General features: G+C 53.0%; 1 protein-coding gene across 3 annotated transcripts in view; it reads right to left on the reverse strand.

Moving 5' to 3' along the window:
• Nucleotides 1-5,380: 5,380 nt before the first annotated feature.
• MVB12B (multivesicular body subunit 12B) overlaps nucleotides 5,381-16,683 on the reverse strand; it is a 42,343-nt gene continuing 31,040 nt past the window's right edge. For all 3 annotated transcript variants that reach the window (XM_065737360.1, XM_065737359.1, XM_065737357.1), the window contains 3 exons: nucleotides 9,867-9,922; nucleotides 8,179-8,238; nucleotides 5,381-5,526 (listed from right to left, as the gene is read on the reverse strand). In XM_065737360.1, the coding sequence (XP_065593432.1) occupies nucleotides 5,440-5,526; nucleotides 8,179-8,238; nucleotides 9,867-9,922 (203 nt within the window). In that variant the 3' untranslated portion in view covers nucleotides 5,381-5,439. The remainder of the gene's footprint in view (nucleotides 5,527-8,178; nucleotides 8,239-9,866; nucleotides 9,923-16,683) is intronic.

Below are 16,683 nucleotides of genomic sequence, written 5' to 3' on the forward strand. Positions count from 1 at the left end.
GCGGGCTCCTTTATCTTTGCGAGCTCTGCACACATGGAGCAGTTTGGGGTTTGCGCTTTTTTCCCCGTGCATTCGAAGCTTCCAGTTCCCGATCCAAGCCTCTGCCGGGCCTTCAAAGCGCTGCTCACAGCCCTTCCTGCTGCAGGATACAACACCGGGCCCTGGGGAAGCAAAAGCTGAGTCATTTTTAACCCCAACAGCATTCCCTGATGCGGTCATCCTGTTAGTCATGGAAATCCCATGTTATTCCTATTTATGCTTCTTTCAACACTCATTAACCGGGGAGTGAGAAAGTTTGATGCTAAGCTGCAGAAGATGCTTACCCTGTCCGAGGCACGCAGCCCGTTACACGGCTCATCCATCACCGCGGAGAAAGGATTTTGACAAATTCCCAGGGTGAGTTAATTCTCGAAGCTGTAGGAGGGAGAAGAGGCAAAGAAAACGGCGACTACAAAAGCCACAGCAGCACGAAGCACCGCAGCCCCAGCCCGGCCAGCCTGCACTGCTGCACCCCTGGCCAAGGGACACTCACCTTCTGGGATATCAGGAGCCCCCAGCGCGAGGCTGAGCCGCTTCCCTGGAGCCAGGGGCACTCGCTGTAGGAGGTTATAAAAACATGTGCCTGAAGAGCATGTCGGGAACTTGGGTATTAATCTCCTTTCATTCAGAGGGCACTCGTAGCGTGTGAGATGGGGATGTTGGCTGGGGTGAGAGATGCCAGAGGTCACAGTGTACACCGCTGCGGGGCCAAGTTCACAAAAATAACAGCAGAACGAATAACAAACTTGAGTTCTAATGGAGTGACACGAGCCTGTCCTCCACGGAGAAGCTCACTTTGCCCCCAAGGGTGCCTGCAGAAGGGACTGAGCTGCCAGGGCCAGCGGAGCTGGGACCCCATGCAGTGCCAGAGTCACATCTCCTGCAGTGCCCTTAGCCCTCCCAGGTAGCTCGAGAGCACAGGAATGGCTGTCTGATCCCAGCCCTTGTGTCCCAACAAAACTGCCCAGAAAGACCCTGTGAGCACTGAGCAGAAGCAAAAGGTGACCCGTGCAGTTGGGATGGAAAGAAAAGCTCCTCTGTGAGTCTCTTGAATTAAAGCCTGCAATACCTGTTCCTTCCGAGACCTTCCAATCCAGGGACATTTTTGAGTGATGAACTCCTTTCTTCAGCTTCCTCAGAATCACAGATGGGAGGTGAGAAAACTCAGCACTGAGGGACGCTGCTGGAAACACGCACCCGGCCACAGAGCTCACGTTCACTCAGTACACTGACCTCAGTCTGCTCTAAATCTGGATGGGCATCCAGCACGGGACCGAGCCCAGTGCTGTGCTGAAGGCAAAGGCTGCTGCAGGAAAACATCTCCTGTGTCAAACCAGCAATCTTACCAAGAAATAGGAAAGAGTTCTGGGTGCTACATTAGAAGTGCTGCAGTGCAGCAGAGATGAGAACAGCACTGACTCATGTTTCATTCCTCCCCCCCCAGGTTTGGGATCCCAGGGGGTGCAGAGCCAAAAGGAGCAGACTGCTCCCAGCACTGAGCACTTCTGCTCCCGAGAGCAGGGGCTGCAGCACCGTGAGCTCAAATCTAACACACACGGAACAGAATGAACCAATTAAAACAGGTTTTATTTAACAAATTATATTAAGAGTACAGACTGCTATCACACAATGAAACGTCCCTTTGTAAAATACAGGAGAGTCATCTAAAATAAATATAAAAGGTAGTAACATTCATTAGATTAATGCACAGTAAATTCGTTTTCAATAACCCAACAAAATGCATAGCATCTCAAAACAACACTTTCCAACTGCATAAAAGTTTCTCTCCTCCATTTCTGTGATGGCATTTCAAACTGCTGCTGTTTGGGAACAGTTCCACAATAACTGCCCAGAATAACAGCCTGGGCTCGCTGCGTGAGGTGGGCAGCACGTCCCCCAGCCCTCCTTCACCCTGCTACTGCAGCAGCCAGCACCGACCCCACACAGCCCCGGGGCTGAGTTAATGCTGCAGGAGGAGGGCCCTGGGCAGGAGATGTGGGGTGCACATGGGCCAGGCTCCTGGCCAGGTCCTCGCTGCCTCGTGGGGGTGAGCACAGCATGACCTCTGTCCTTTTTCAAATGAGCCAAGTGCTGCAGGCTTTCTCTATGCAGCTGTTTGTGCCGCTCTTTTGGGGAAGGGGTGGGGAGAGGGGCAGCTCTGCCAGGTGCCACCAGGGGAGCACACCAACACCCCCACGGCTCCAACAGCGTCCTGCTACACAGGGGCTCACGGGGAATCCTCTCCTCCAAACGCCGGGGTAAGAGCAGGACAAAGGAGGAAAGTCTGACCAAGCTTCTACAAACTACAGCTATGCAACACTCCCACAGGAAGACATCTGCTAGCTCTGTCCACACCTGAATTTCATCACGAAGTTCACACTCTACATCACTTTCTGCACTAACATCCTGCCTTGCCATAATTAACACATCAGACATCGCTGTCTGGCCTGGACAGTCCACCACGAGTCAGCTCAGTACGCTCTGCTGGGGAAACCCAGGGCACAGCACAGCACGACTAACACATCAGGTCTATTGTACAGTAAGGAAACCTCTGCTGCTTTTCTGTTTCTTGCAGAGATACAGATCTGGTGGATAATTCAGCAGACTCGTTTCTCCATTAGCCACAACACTAAGCTAGCTGCCATCTAGTTTTGTTCTAGGAGGGACAGGGTAAGAAACACATCTGGCGAAGCTCTGCAATTCCACTTCTGTCACTGCTCAGCATCCCCTCCCTGTGTGCTTCAGAAGGTTCCTCCACGCCACACAACATCGGTGTCAGTGTGCTGAACACGGACTCCCTGCACAATGCTGGCACACTGCGTGCTGGACAGGGAGGGAGGAAGATGCAGAGATGCTTGTGTGGCTCCAGCACACCGCTGCACGGATGCAAGGACCAGCCCTGCAACGAGCTACTGTGAGTACGACGTTACAGAACAGCACAGAAACTGCCTGCAGAAATACTGAACTGGTGCCCACGGTCTGGGAATGCAGAAGTGCAGCAACAAAGCTTCCAAACGTCAGTGGATAGAGAAAACAACACATGAAAGCAGCCAAGCTGTGCTTCTACACGGAGACTCTGAGCTCTCTCCCTTTGGAAACACTGACTGTTGGACTTCGGTCAGCACGGCTGAGAGCAGAGCCGTCAGCGCCCACAAATCCCTGCTGTGCTCACACAAACTGCTGCTGTCTTCCTCATACCTTCAGGAACACCTATGTTTCCAGTGCCACAGTGCAGAAACACTGTAAAGTCCAACTTTATCTTCCAAACTCATTTGCAGACGCATCCCTGAAGCATATTTGCTAGGCTAGTGTAAGAGAAGAGAGAAGAACCAACTATACAAATACACCCTAAAGATTTCTCAGGTGCTTGTGCCAGCTGCCTGTCCTGTCAGCATTTTGAGCCATCCAGTGTTTCTTGTAGGTCACTGAGGAGAAAGCTGAACTTACTACTTGAGGAAGGCTAAGCTACACAAAAACACAACTTCTATCTGCTCTAAGCTACATCTCACGGGAAGGGACTCAACGCTGTGTGCCTGTTTCCATGGGACATCCCCAGGGAGAGCACCCCTGGATCCGAACCCAGCAGTGCCCAAAGCCACTCCTTGCTGCTGTGCGGTCACTGCTGCCCTGGGCACGTGGAGGTGCTCCTCCAGACATGCCTGCACCTCCTGGTAGCCAAGGCTGACCCTCCAGCTTGGCACTGTCCCTGCAGCCCTGCTCCCCTGCCATCAAGGACGAGGAACGCCAAATATTGGCAGCTCTGCTGTCCCAGAGCAATGAGGGATGCACCCGCAGCCAGCTTCCACCTACCTGCAGCACCCACTGAGCTACAGGAGAAGCTATGAACAGATGCCACAGAAAACTACAGGACAAATTACAAGCAGAAACACAGAAGGACAAAAGATGGATGATGTGGGCATACTGCTACGGCACAGAGTGGATTTGAACTTCAAGTGAACCTGAGCCAAATGACCAGGCTGCCATGGTGTGTTCATTTGTCGATGTCGGCATCATCAATCTAGCCTTTGTGAAGCTTGGCAGTGAGGTCTGGCTTTGCTTTCCTGCAGGATAAATAAGAACTACAAATGGTGCTGCAACCTTTGAGTAAATGAGCACTTCCAGGGGGTCACTCGAACCTCCAGAGCTGATGCAAATGAAATAGCTTTAATTCTTTTGACCAAATTATGACACACCTGCAGCTGAGTCTGCCTACACCTCCACATCACACAGCCCTGCTTTGCAGAGGCAGCGTGAGGAAACAGTGACCTGATCAGAAGAGGCTGAAGCGAAGAACTGGAATTAGACCATCCTGAACGTTAGGGTATTTTGTGCTCATTATCCCAGCAATTCGATATGGTGCCTTAAAACCAGAAATGAGTCTTTGGACAAGAAATACTTTACATATGTACAAATAAAAAATACAAGCTGACAGTACAAAACCTACTGTTAGTCACCATTCCGTCCAACTTCTAAATACGAGCTCAACCAGAAGCAGTGCAAAGCAGGTCAGGGCACGGGGGCCCAGACTGAGAGCGGCAATACTGTTATCTGTTACTATGGCAACTGCGTTTCCATGGGGTTAGGTAATCATTAGTTTACGATACAAAAAGTCGTACATTTTAACACTTACTTAAAAATTGCCATTTCGCTGCCATGACGTAGCTTTGTTCGACAGCAGGAACTCGAAAAAGCAGCACAGAGTCAGATAGGCATTTCTCAATAACTTATTACAGCAACAGACTTTTCCAAGACATGCATTCGGCTCTGGAGCAAGCTCACGGGGAGGCTGAGGTCCGGGCCTAACGCACCAGCTCTCATCCCGCGTTACACCAGAGTTCAGTGCTTCCCTCCACAGCGCCGAAGGGAACGGGCACGCCTCTTGTTTTAGCAGCTATGAGGCAGAAATGAGAGACCTGCTCCACGCCGCAGGCGGGCAGCAGCACCCAGCGGCCGGCACGGCTCGGCTCGGCTCGGCACGGCTCGGCAGGGCTCAGCAGGGCTCGGCTCGGCAGATCTCGGCTCGACACCGCACGGCTCGGCACGGCTCGGCACGGCTAGGCTCGGCTCAACACGGCTAGGCTCGGCTCGGAGGAGCTGGCCGGCTCGCAGTCTGTGTCTCGAGGGGGCTCGGGGGGGGGCCCGAGCGCGAGGCCGTGGCCGCACGTGGCCGTGGCCAAAGCGGAGATCTCGGCCGCCTGCGGGCTCCCGGCCGCTGTGTGACCGTCCTGCGGGCGGGGATGCGGGAACAGGAGCGCCGGGGGGGGCCGCGGTCTCCGAGCAACGTACTCACGTTGCAGACGCGGCTGCCGGAAGGGTCCGGGGCGCGGTGCGGAGCGGGGCGGGGCGGGGCGGGTCCTGCTCCGTACTGCGCGCACGCGGCCGCTCCGGCGCCGGCGGCACTCAGGACGAGGGGAGCGGCGGGCAGCGCGTGGGGCTGGGCGGCAGGCGGGCTGCCGCGCTCTGCTCCGTCCTGAAGCTGTAGTCGTACTGTGGGAAAGCAGACAGAGCAGCGGTGGGGCACCCGGCCCGGCGGCAGCGCACCGGGGCGCGGCCACCGGGCTGCCCTTCCCGCCCGCGGACCGCGGCTACGCGGACTCCGCCGCGATCACAACCGCGGCCTCGGCCCCAACGCGGCTCCGGGCACCGGGAGGGGGTGGGGGGGCGCCGCCGCCACAGCGCCCCCTGGCGGCAGTCCGCCCGGCCCCGTGCGCGGTGCGGAGCGGCGCTGCGGCGCCAGGGGGCGCTCGGCCACCGCTCCCGGGCAGCGCCGCCGTCCCCTCCCGCCCTCCTCCGCGGCGCGGGGAACGCGGCGCCGCCATTTTGTCCCAGCGACCCCGAGCGGCGCCCGCCGGGAGCGCGCCTCGCGGACGCGTTCCTCGGGAACGCCTTCTAATTAGCACGCGCGTCTTCATTAATTGCACCTCGGTGTCGTGATGTCACAGCCAGCGGCACCGCCCCGAGCTGCGGAAGCAATAAGCCTCATTTTTCAACACACAAACACATAAAGATGTCAGCTCAAACTGTTTACTAATTAACACTTAAAAAGACACAAATTAGATATGCGTGGCTAAGAGCAATTATAATCAAGACGAATTTCTCTAGTCATTTGGGAACTGAAAAAAATGCCTAATTGCTGGAACCAATGTTTTAAAAACTGAAATCATGCCAGTTAGCAAATATGTTCATTTAAAGAACATTTCATGTGACTGCACTCCGGAGAATTGACTGCAAACATGAGAACAAGGAAATATATTTCTGTATAAAATTAAAATTTTAAGCTCCTTTAGATTTACAACTTCTTCATTAAATATATTTGCAAAGAGCAGACCATGAAAACGTGGAGCAATTAAGTGGTTAAATGGACAGCCTTCCTCGTCAGTTTAAAAAGAATGATTAATATTAGATGCACACTTCACTAATTAGACTCCAGACTTACAGCTCAACGCTGAGCTAACGAAGAAGACACACTCAGAGCTGAGGCCTGCAGCAGCCAGAGCAGCACAGCCCCACACAGCCCGACCTGCTGCTGCAGCCATGCAGCCCGACCTGCTCCTGCAGCCATGCAGCCCGACCTGCTCCCGGAGCCATGCAGCCCGACCTGCTCCTGCAGCCATGCAGCCCGACCTGCTCCTGCAGCCATGCAGCCCGACCTGCTCCCGGAGCCATGCAGCCCGACCTGCTCCCGGAGCCATGCAGCCCGACCTGCTCCTGCAGCCATGCAGCCCGACCTGCTCCCGGAGCCATGCAGCCCGACCTGCTCCCGGAGCCACGCAGCCCGACCTGCTCCTGCAGCCATGCAGCCTGACCTGCTCCTGCAGCCATGCAGCCCGACCTGCTCCCGGAGCCACGCAGCCCGACCTGCTCCTGCAGCCATGCAGCCTGACCTGCTCCTGCAGCCATGCAGCCCGACCTGCTCCTGCAGCCATGCAGCCCGACCTGCTCCTGCAGCCATGCAGCCCGACCTGCTCCCGGAGCCATGCAGCCCGACCTGCTCCTGCAGCCATGCAGCCCGACCTGCTCCCGGAGCCATGCAGCCTGATTGCTGCTGCAGCCCTGGTGCTGCAGCACTGCACCATGTGCAGCCTGCCTGGCCTGCCTGACCGTGCCCACCAGGACCTTTCCCTGCCTGGGCCATGAGGACCAGCAAGCACTACTGGCTGCGTTCCTGCAAGATGATGGCAGTGATGCTGCAGGGGCTTCTGCTCCTCACTGCCATAAATCCACTGAAGTGTCCCTGAGCAAACTGTGCCCTCATCTTAAAACCAAGCATCTCTGCCCTCTGCTCCCACTGGGCTTCACCATTTCCTCACGTGCTCCCCAGCACACAGCCGTGCAGCTCCTGGGCCTGGGACAGCGAGGGGCTGCAGAACAGGACTGGTGCCTGTTTTCCCTGATTACCCTGGAAGGGTGGGGTCCTTTCCTTTGGCTCACTGTGCAGCTTGGGGGATGGGTGCATACATCTGCAAATGTGTCGGCAGAGAACAATAACTCTTGGAATTCTCTGGGAATAGTTTCTGCAAGGCATCTAGCTCCAGGGAAAACATTCTTGCTTCTCTGGAAATCCAGAAGATTTGCTGTAATGGTGCTATTGCTTGCAAGGGAAATAAAGCCATGCAGAAATTCGCAATATTTATATGTGCAGCCATCTATGAGCAGACAAGATACTTCATCAAGGAATATGGGCTGCATAATTAGACTTTTCATTACTCTGAAAAATACACAGGCTGCAATGGATCAGGAGGGTGTGAGGAAAGCTGGCAGCTGGCAGCCCCCTGCCCACAGCCTCCAGCCAGTGCTGTGCACGCTGCCTTAACCTGGCCGAGTGCACACAGAGGTACTGCGACCAAGGATGCACAAAGGCAATACATTCTAATAACAAGAAAGAAAGGTTAAATAAAAGAGACATCTGGAACTAAACGAAGGGCAGCAGACTTTGCCACTAGAAAGCCTGAAGCTTCTTCAGTAGGCACAAATCAGATGTCTCTCATTCTATACTTAACTATTTGACTCAACATTGACTTCGCCCACCAGCAGTGACTTGGGAAGGACAAGAGACCTTTGCCACAGGGCAGAGGATCTTGCAGCCAAATGAGCACAGATCTCATACAGCTTTTGCTCCATGCATGGCTGGGTACGTACCTCCTTTTCGATTTCTGCAAGGGTTTTGATTGTGATGCCCAAGAGATCAACTGGCTGCATCTGTGGGGGAAAAAGGAAACGAATATCCAATTTAGTGGGTTTTTTTTCTGTTGTTTTGTTTTCATTTTGTTTAAAGTCAGCAAATACTCCATCACCAGAGATTTAGAGGCACCATCTGTAAACGCATGCATAATCCTATTTCTCTGTGCACCGCAGGAGTGAAGGAGCAGAAGCTGGTTTAGGGATAACAGCTCTAATGCCTTTCTCCCTACACAGGACAGCTGACACTCGTCACCGTGTCGCTCCACGCAGGTCAGTCTTCACCACCTCGCTGCCCCACGCACGTGCCCTGCACTGCCCACGGACTGTTCAGCTGCAGAATGCAGATGTGAGTGGCACGGGCAGGGAAAGCCACGACCAAACTGACCATATGGTGGCAATGGTGTCTAAAGGATCTGAAGGGAGGATTAGCACGACCTAATCTCTCTGCATTTGTCCTCCCAGCAGGGGACTCAGCTTTCTGGGAATAAGGCCCCATAAACAACTCTTGCAGAGAGCAATGGCTGTGAAAAACCACATCCATCCACACACGCGGGTTGTGTCAGTGAGAAAAAGGATGCACGAAGCAGGAGCGTGGTGGGGAAAATCAGACACAGCTCGTGGCTCTGCATTTGCTGTAACAGCTTCTCATAAACTGACTTTAAAAGAGATACTGTTGGAGCGATTAGATGGATTAAGGAACTGGTAATGGGATGCAGGGCCTCTGAGCTCCAGAGCGCCAACTCCAAGCAGCAGTGTGGGGCTGCCATGACCCACAGGATGCGGCGCTGAGGGGCCCCACAGGGCCCAAACGCACCGTGCACAGGGACACCCCGGCTCTGCTATGCTGTGTGTGGGGACCTCTCTGCTCTGCTGCTGCGCTGGAGATGCCCTGACTTAAATAATCTCCCAAGCCAGAGGGCAGCATGAACACTGAGATCATTTTTCTATCACTGTTCTTGCTCCTGGCGCCCCGCAGAGGTCCAGCTGCGGTGTCATTAGGACTCGAGCACCTCTCTAAACTTTCCAGGCTGGAATTGGTAAACACGATGGCACAGCTTCATCTCAGAATTGGATTTCTGCCAGCGTAGCCATGGCAACCCTGCTAGCTCGGGTCGGCCGCAGCCCCTCAGCTGCACGTGCAGCCACCAGCGCTCCCCACCACTCATCCGCTCCGGAGGCCCACGCGGTGCCAGCTGCGCTTGGTTTTCGGGCAGAGGGAGCGGTGAGGTGGTGGGAGCAGGGGGCCCGACCTCACACGGCACAGCGTCGGCTGACCTGAGCTGGCGGTGCACAGCGGGACCTGCGAGGCTGACTTCTACAATGCTGCCTCAGTGGCAGTAGAAACGTGGTAGATGTGAGTATCTGCAGCTTTCTTTAAAACCCCTCATAAGAAATCAAAGGTGTTTGCGGTGCCCAGACTCACACTGCCTCTCCCATTCTAATGCTGTTAAAAGCCTTCCTCTCCTGGGAGAAACCAGTTCCTGCGCAGATCTGGCCCCAAGCTGCTCCTGCCCTGCAGTTCAGCAAGGTATGAGTTCCCAGGGAAGATCAGCTCTGAGAAGCAGGCAGTTTGTGTCGATGCCCTGCGACCACTGCCCATGAACAGACAAACTATGGACATGGGAAGAAGAATGAGGACAACTCACCCCTTCTGGAGCACAGGCAAACTTCTCTGAGATCATGAAAGGCACTCCATCCATTGCTGCAAGGGATGAAACAAGCAGAGATGTCACTTTTCCAGCTCACTTCTGGTGTGCAACTTCACACTCACAAAAACATACCAAGTGTGCATGGCAGCAGCATCTGACTGATGCTCATGGAAGTTACTGCCAATCATTTCTCCTTCCCATCTCTCAGCAGTTTCTCTCCGATCAAGACATGACTGGGTTAGTCCCTACAAAGTCAGGAGCTCGATGAACCTTCCCTGCTCTACCCACACATAATTTCATGGTCTCAGTTTTAAGTCTGCTTCCCACTTGCTGCAGCTGCCAAAACAGGACAGTGTTCACAATGCAAAACAAAACACTGTAAAAAGACAGATATTTATTTACCACTACCACAGGGATCAATCTGTGCTAACCTGGTGTCCTAGCAAGGGGAAAAGGACAACACCTGGTTCAGGTAACTTTCACCTTTAAATGCAAAGCTGTAATTACTGCTCCCTGGGCAGAACTACTGGCAGCCCCTTCCCTCTCCTGGCTGCCATCTCTGGAGACTCAGCAGCAAGAAACACAGCTTGAACAAAACACGAATGGCCTCTGGAGGACAGAGACCAGTGAAGTAGAGGACAGGCACAAGGGCACGTCAAAGTGCCAGGCACTCTCTGCAGCACCACCTCAATGGTATTAAGAGGGTTTTTTCTATTGTAACGCCTTGTATATTCTTCTCAGATAATGCAACGATGCTCGGTGTTCTTGTCTTGTTATCTCCACCTTGGAAACTTCACAGAAATCCTCCCACAAGATATGTCAGTACAAGTGAGGCACTTATTTCTGAAGCATGTATCTCAGCAATTTCCACACAAGACTGAAAAGGGCACATTTCTGAGGCAGAGTGCAGCCCCAGACACACACGCTTTGTGTCAGTTACACCTTTAAATTTCAGCTCTAAAGGAAATAAAAACTTCAACCAGAGCAAGTTTAACCCCTGAAATGCCCTCCAGGGTTTTCTTTCACAAAGCATCTGTACCCCTGAAGCCAGCATCTCCCTGCTTGCTGTTTCCTAACTGCCACCGGCACCAGCGAGTTATCATGTTAGTGATTTAACGAGTCATTTAAGAATACTTAGCATCTTACACTCTGACTATTTTTGACTTAAAGAACCAAACCAAATGAAAACAAAAAAACCTCTCCGCCGAGATCATTTCATTATCAGAGGTGTTAGGTGGCAGCCACGGTGTTTCATGAAACAAAAGGAAACAGATGAAAAGCAGTGTCACTGAACACTGGGAAGTTCTGAACGTGAAACACCATCTGCATCCGTTACCCAATGGGAGCTGCTCTGCTCGCTCACACGGCGGTGTCGGTGCGGTGACGTGCGGGGTCGGCCGGTGCTCTGCACACCGCGGGGAGCAGCTGAGCACAGGGCGTGCCAAGGGCCCAGCAGCACAATTAGCACTCTCCCAAACAAACGAGCTTCAACAGAGCTGTAATTAAGCAGGCCTGTAATTAAGTATATGCCCTTTATCCTAACGATCATACTTAAAAATGGCATGATGCATGGAAGCGTGTTATTAATGCCGCAGTCCCAAAGCGCAGGGAGTGTGCACGGGAGCTGGCGTGGCAGGCCCGTCACACGACAGGGACAAAGCAGACAGCAGAAGCTCGCCCAGCAGCTCTGCAGTGCCAGGCAGCAGTCACAGCACCCACACAGCCCGTGCTGCCAGGTGCACAGCGCGTGTGATGCTGCGCAGCCCCGCGTGGCTGCCGCCGTGCCCGGGCTCCGAGCTGCCGCAGCGGGCACTGCCCGGCCACGCAGAGGAGGGGAGGGCCCCCAAGAACTGCGGCACCGTGCCCGGATGGATTCTCCCCTGCACAAATACATCTGCAACAGATCAGGGAGCTGCCTGCACCGCTCTCAAAACCAGAACACACCAGGCAGGGATCGCAGAAGGAAAAATACCAGCAGCGTTTACTGGCCCTGAGGAACAGCTCCCCGCAAGGTCACAACCCACGAACTCATCCCCTGCAATTCCGTGAGCGTGGAGCAGAGCCCATGGCCCCAAGTGCAGAGACCAAACTCCGGAGGACACCATCGCCCACAGCCCCTCGTGGCTCCCACGGCCGCAGGGCACGCGTGGGACTGCTGCGTGCTCGGGACGTGGGCTGGCTCAGCAGCGTCCCAGTGCCACCGGAGCACCGTCAGCGCGCTCCGAGCACACGGTGCTGCAGGCTCCAACTGCATCGTGCTTGTCAAATCAGTAATTCATCTTTCTCGAATAACTGTATTTTTAGCAAAGCTACCAGATTTAAATAATCAGACCTGCCAATGCTACCCTCATTTACACACGCTGACGAACTTTCACAGGCAGCATCAGTGAACATAATGAGTTTCTGGATGACAAAGAACTTCACACTGTAGTTCTCTACACTACCCGGCGTAATAAGCACTTGTTCTTTTCTACAATGTGCGCATGAAAGAGAAATCTAAATAATAATTGCTGTAATTATCTTGAAAAATATGTGGTGATTAATGGTGATTATGAAAATCTGTATCATTGTTCACTGGAATCTCCAACGATGGGATGCTTTCCTGAAGCAGCCACTTCGGAGCACAGCGAGCGGCGGAGCTCCGGCCACGCGCGGTGCCCGGCACAACACAAGCACCACGGCCAACCTGTTATTTATGCAAATAATTAATTACTCTGGAACCCAACGAGCAGTTTGTCACGACACATTAATGACTTGATAGACTTCTATGAACTAGTGAACACAGGACAGCGGAGCGCTTTTATCGCCGTTTAATTTAAAAACGATCCTGTGTGAAATTATCTAGTCGTGAGTGATGGAAGCATAAAGAACAGACTCAGCAAAGCTTCTTTTGGATCATTGCTTTATTAATGGTAACGTCAGGGAAATGAAAAATGCTAACACTGTCACATGTAGCTGCTGGGTGCAGCCCGAGCACTGCAGCACTGCGGGCTCCGCGCTCGCGTCCTCCCCGCGCGCTTCTGTGCCTCTGCTGTCTTCACTGCTGTTTCTGCACGGCCTCTGCACTTGCATGTTTGTTTGCTGATCTTAAAAACGTGTAAATAACTGAATCCCTTGCAAAACGTTTTCCTGCGTTGCATTGAAAACTGAACGTTACCAGCTGCTTCCACCACCCCCAGGAAAACACACAGCCCCGAATGCACCGCCACCGCAGCACAGCTCGGCGCCCGCAGCCGCGCAGAACTGCAGGGCGCTGAGGAAGGCTGAGCTCGCAGCCCCACGGAAAGCCATCCACAAGTGTGGAGGAAAGCAGCCTGAAGGCATCAGGAGGAGGGTGCAAGCCTTGTGGAGCCAGCTGCTCCCTCCATGATGCACAGCTAAGCCTCCTACTTCTGCACTCCCACACACAGCCACGTAACAAGCAGCCCGGACAGGAGACGTGTGTGCGCCCTGCACTACTGTGCCACGTGTCCCAGGTGGAGCAGCACTGCTATGCATCTCCAGAGCACCATGACAGCCAAACCCCAGGGGACAGACAGCAGCCCAAGCTGCTGACCTCCCTCCTCCGGCCACATGTCCAGCTCTGCCTGCAGCCCGGGGCTCCTCGGGCCCTCACCAGGGTCAGCTGCACTGAGGAGCCCTGGCACTGGAAACAGCCACAGCTTTTCTGATCATCCTGAATGATACTGATTCAAAAAACAGACCTGGAATAAATTTTCATTTTTGCTAATTTGATTGTCAGCCTTGATTTTCTCTATTTCCTGCATAGCTCACGACACAATTAGTTCTGTACTGCTAGATCAAGCCCTGAAAACACTTGAGCAATACTCCTGGCTTTGATTATTTTCTCTCTTTAAATAACACGAAGGTTAAGCACTGCATGGTAATAGCTAATGGTACCTGGGTGCTGCGGCCGCCCCACACCGCCAGCATGGACAGACTTCAAACAAGCTCTCTGGATCATGAGTGTTTGGGAGCTCTTGATTTTATTATTTTTTAATAAAACGTCTCCTTTGAAGTCCCTGCAACGTACTGAACTTCAAAGCTCACACCTAAGCACGTGCTGCTCCCAAGCAACAGCCCTTAATTAATTAGAGCAGAGCTGATACAGCGTGGGGTGCTCACACGGCTCTGAGCGGTGCTCTGAAGGAAACACAGACACTGCTCCATCACCTCCGGCTCCGACCGAAGGCAGTGGAGCCTGTGGGGCCGTCCCCCTGCCCTGCACACAGCAGCCTGACAGCACTGCCGGCGTGCACAGCTCAGGTTGGGGTGAGCAGTTGCAGAAAGCATCCAAGGAGGTGCCCACAATGGCTGCAGTGTTCTCCGGCTGTGGCTGTAAATTTCCCCTCTTGATGAGAGAAACATCCTGCTTGGGGTGGGCTGCTTCCTCCAGCACTCTCATTCTTGGCACCTCAGCCATTGCAGTAGTGCAGGTTGGGACGGGGCGCAGTAAAGGAACACAATGCCTTTTGTTAGGGGCTCTGGCCCTGCAACGTTGATTCCCCTTAGCTGCCATACGTATGGCTCTTTGTAAAAACAGAAGGGAAGGGCTGCTACTGCGGGAGGGAGCAGCCCCGCGCACAGCACCACGCACAGCACGGCAGTGCAGGGCAACGCATGGAGGGGCAGAGCAGTGCAGGAGCGGTGCACAGCGGTGCTGCACTGGTGGTGCTCGGCTGCCGGCAGCTGCAGGGTGGCTGAGCCGGGGCTGGGGGGCCGGCGGTGCCGAGCAGCTGGCCAGGACCTCACCTCCGGATGTAATTCAATTTTTAAGTGCTCAGAGCCATTAGCGGAGCCACATATTTCTATTGGGTAAATTTCATTTGCATATGCAAATTATATCTAAATACACTGCACCATTAATATGATCACTAATTACATAATAATAGTCACCAATCTCCACACAGATCAAACTTACAGTTTTGTAGCTATTAAGGAAATTGTGCTTTGTAATTAAGATAATCCTCATTTCCAGATGCTAATTAACTATATAATAATTAGCTTCTTTTGCTAATGCAAATTAAGTATTTTCATCCTTACTGGTAAAAGAGTTGCTTATCACTTAAAAGAAGAGACAACCTAGAAGTAATCCCTCCTCCCCTTTAAAGGTGAAAAGGTAACTCCATTTTTATCAGCCTCACGTGTGAAGGCAAATTAGCCCCGATTAATCAAGTCACAGAGAAACGCGCCCACCTTGGAGCACGGGTGGACGTGGCAGCCCGCTCTCGCCCTCCATGCGGTGCCTGGCACAACCCTGCACAGCCCAGCTCTGTGCACCCCGGCTGGCCGTGTTTGGGGCCGTGTTTGGGGCCGTGTTTGGGGCCGTGCTGGCCCCAGCCCAGCCCCAGCCGTGGGGCTGTACCCGTGGGGCTCTGGCAGGATTCAGTGGCAGCTTCAACGCATTCATCATCTGCTAAACCAATCCGCCAGCTCCGCACCACCATTTGTCATTAATTATGCTAATCAGCAAACCATTACTCTCTGATGACACCGCGGCACTTATTAGCTAGTTATGGCTTCTCAAAAGCGCAGCTTATTGTGCATGCGAGTGCTGAGCATACATTAGCCTACAGGGAAGAAATGTCCAATTACCAAAAGAAGAAATTTGCTATTATCTCCTCCTAACAAACCAATTTAGTAATTAGAAAAGTCTCTGAACTCAGAAGGACGTTTTAAGAAGAGCCGAGTGATGAAACCGACGAATTTCGTTCGCAATAACTCGCGGAGCTGGAACTGAAGTGACAATATGGGAACGAGCAGTCTGAATTACACGTAATTATAACTCCTGAGCCAACCTGAGACCATCAGAAAAGCACGAGGTGTGAACCACGGCCGTGCCCGGCTGTCTCTTCTCGCCCCACATCATTCAGAGCAGCACCTCGCAGCTCTGCCACCGCGAGAGGGACGCTCCCCGTTTCAGGAGCCCAATATGTGCTAAGAGCTCATTAATACCATCAGAGTAAATGGGCCTATTAAAACATCTTTAAGCAATATCTGAACATAAATCTCCCTAAACTATATTTAATGACTGTACTTAAGATACATTATAGGCGAGTCTTAATGAGACATTAGATAGCATTTTGGAGATTAAAATTAGAGAATCCGTATAAAGTCTGTCCACTTAATGTAGCCTTAAGCTACGCTGATGAAAAGCATTACTAGCAAATTATTACTTCATTAGAACAAATATTTTCTAATCATTCCTGATTTATGCCATTAGTTGCCTCCCCATATTTTATTTGTACATGCATAAAAGTATACACAAAACAATTCTGTCATTCAGCAGGAGACGAGAGAAATCCTGCCATTCCTACGGGCTCAGTTAATGACGTGTCTTCTCTCCATCGAGTTAAAAATAAGCTCTTTCCAAAAGTCCATTTGTATCCCCACCTTTCTCACTTCACAGAAGACCTTAACTCCAGGAACCACAAGGCTGCTTCCTGCACAGCGTCCACCCCGCGCTGCGAGGACGGGGCGCCCAGGCCCGGCTGCACCTCGGCCCTCCGGGTGGGCTGGGGTGGCGGGGCCGCAGCGACGGCCTGGTGCTGGGGATGGGGATGGGGATGGGGATGGGGATGGGCCCAGCCCAGGGATTAGGAAAGCACGGCGCTGAGATGCAGCTCCTGCGATGGCACGCAGCTCCCAGCACTGCCCGCAGCACTGAGCCTGCTTTTATCTGTTCTGCCCGCGCCTTCTACCCAAAGGAGAGAACATCTCACTAACAATTCTGCTTTTTTAACGGTGCAAATGAAGCATTCTTCATAAATAACAGTCGGCTCTCTGCACTAGAACTCCTTTTTATTAGCAGCAC

Source organism: Cyrtonyx montezumae, unplaced genomic scaffold (assembly GCF_038088225.1).
Source record: "Cyrtonyx montezumae isolate F1298 unplaced genomic scaffold, pur_monq_1.0 scaffold_20, whole genome shotgun sequence".
Lineage (NCBI taxonomy): Eukaryota > Metazoa > Chordata > Aves > Galliformes > Odontophoridae > Cyrtonyx > Cyrtonyx montezumae.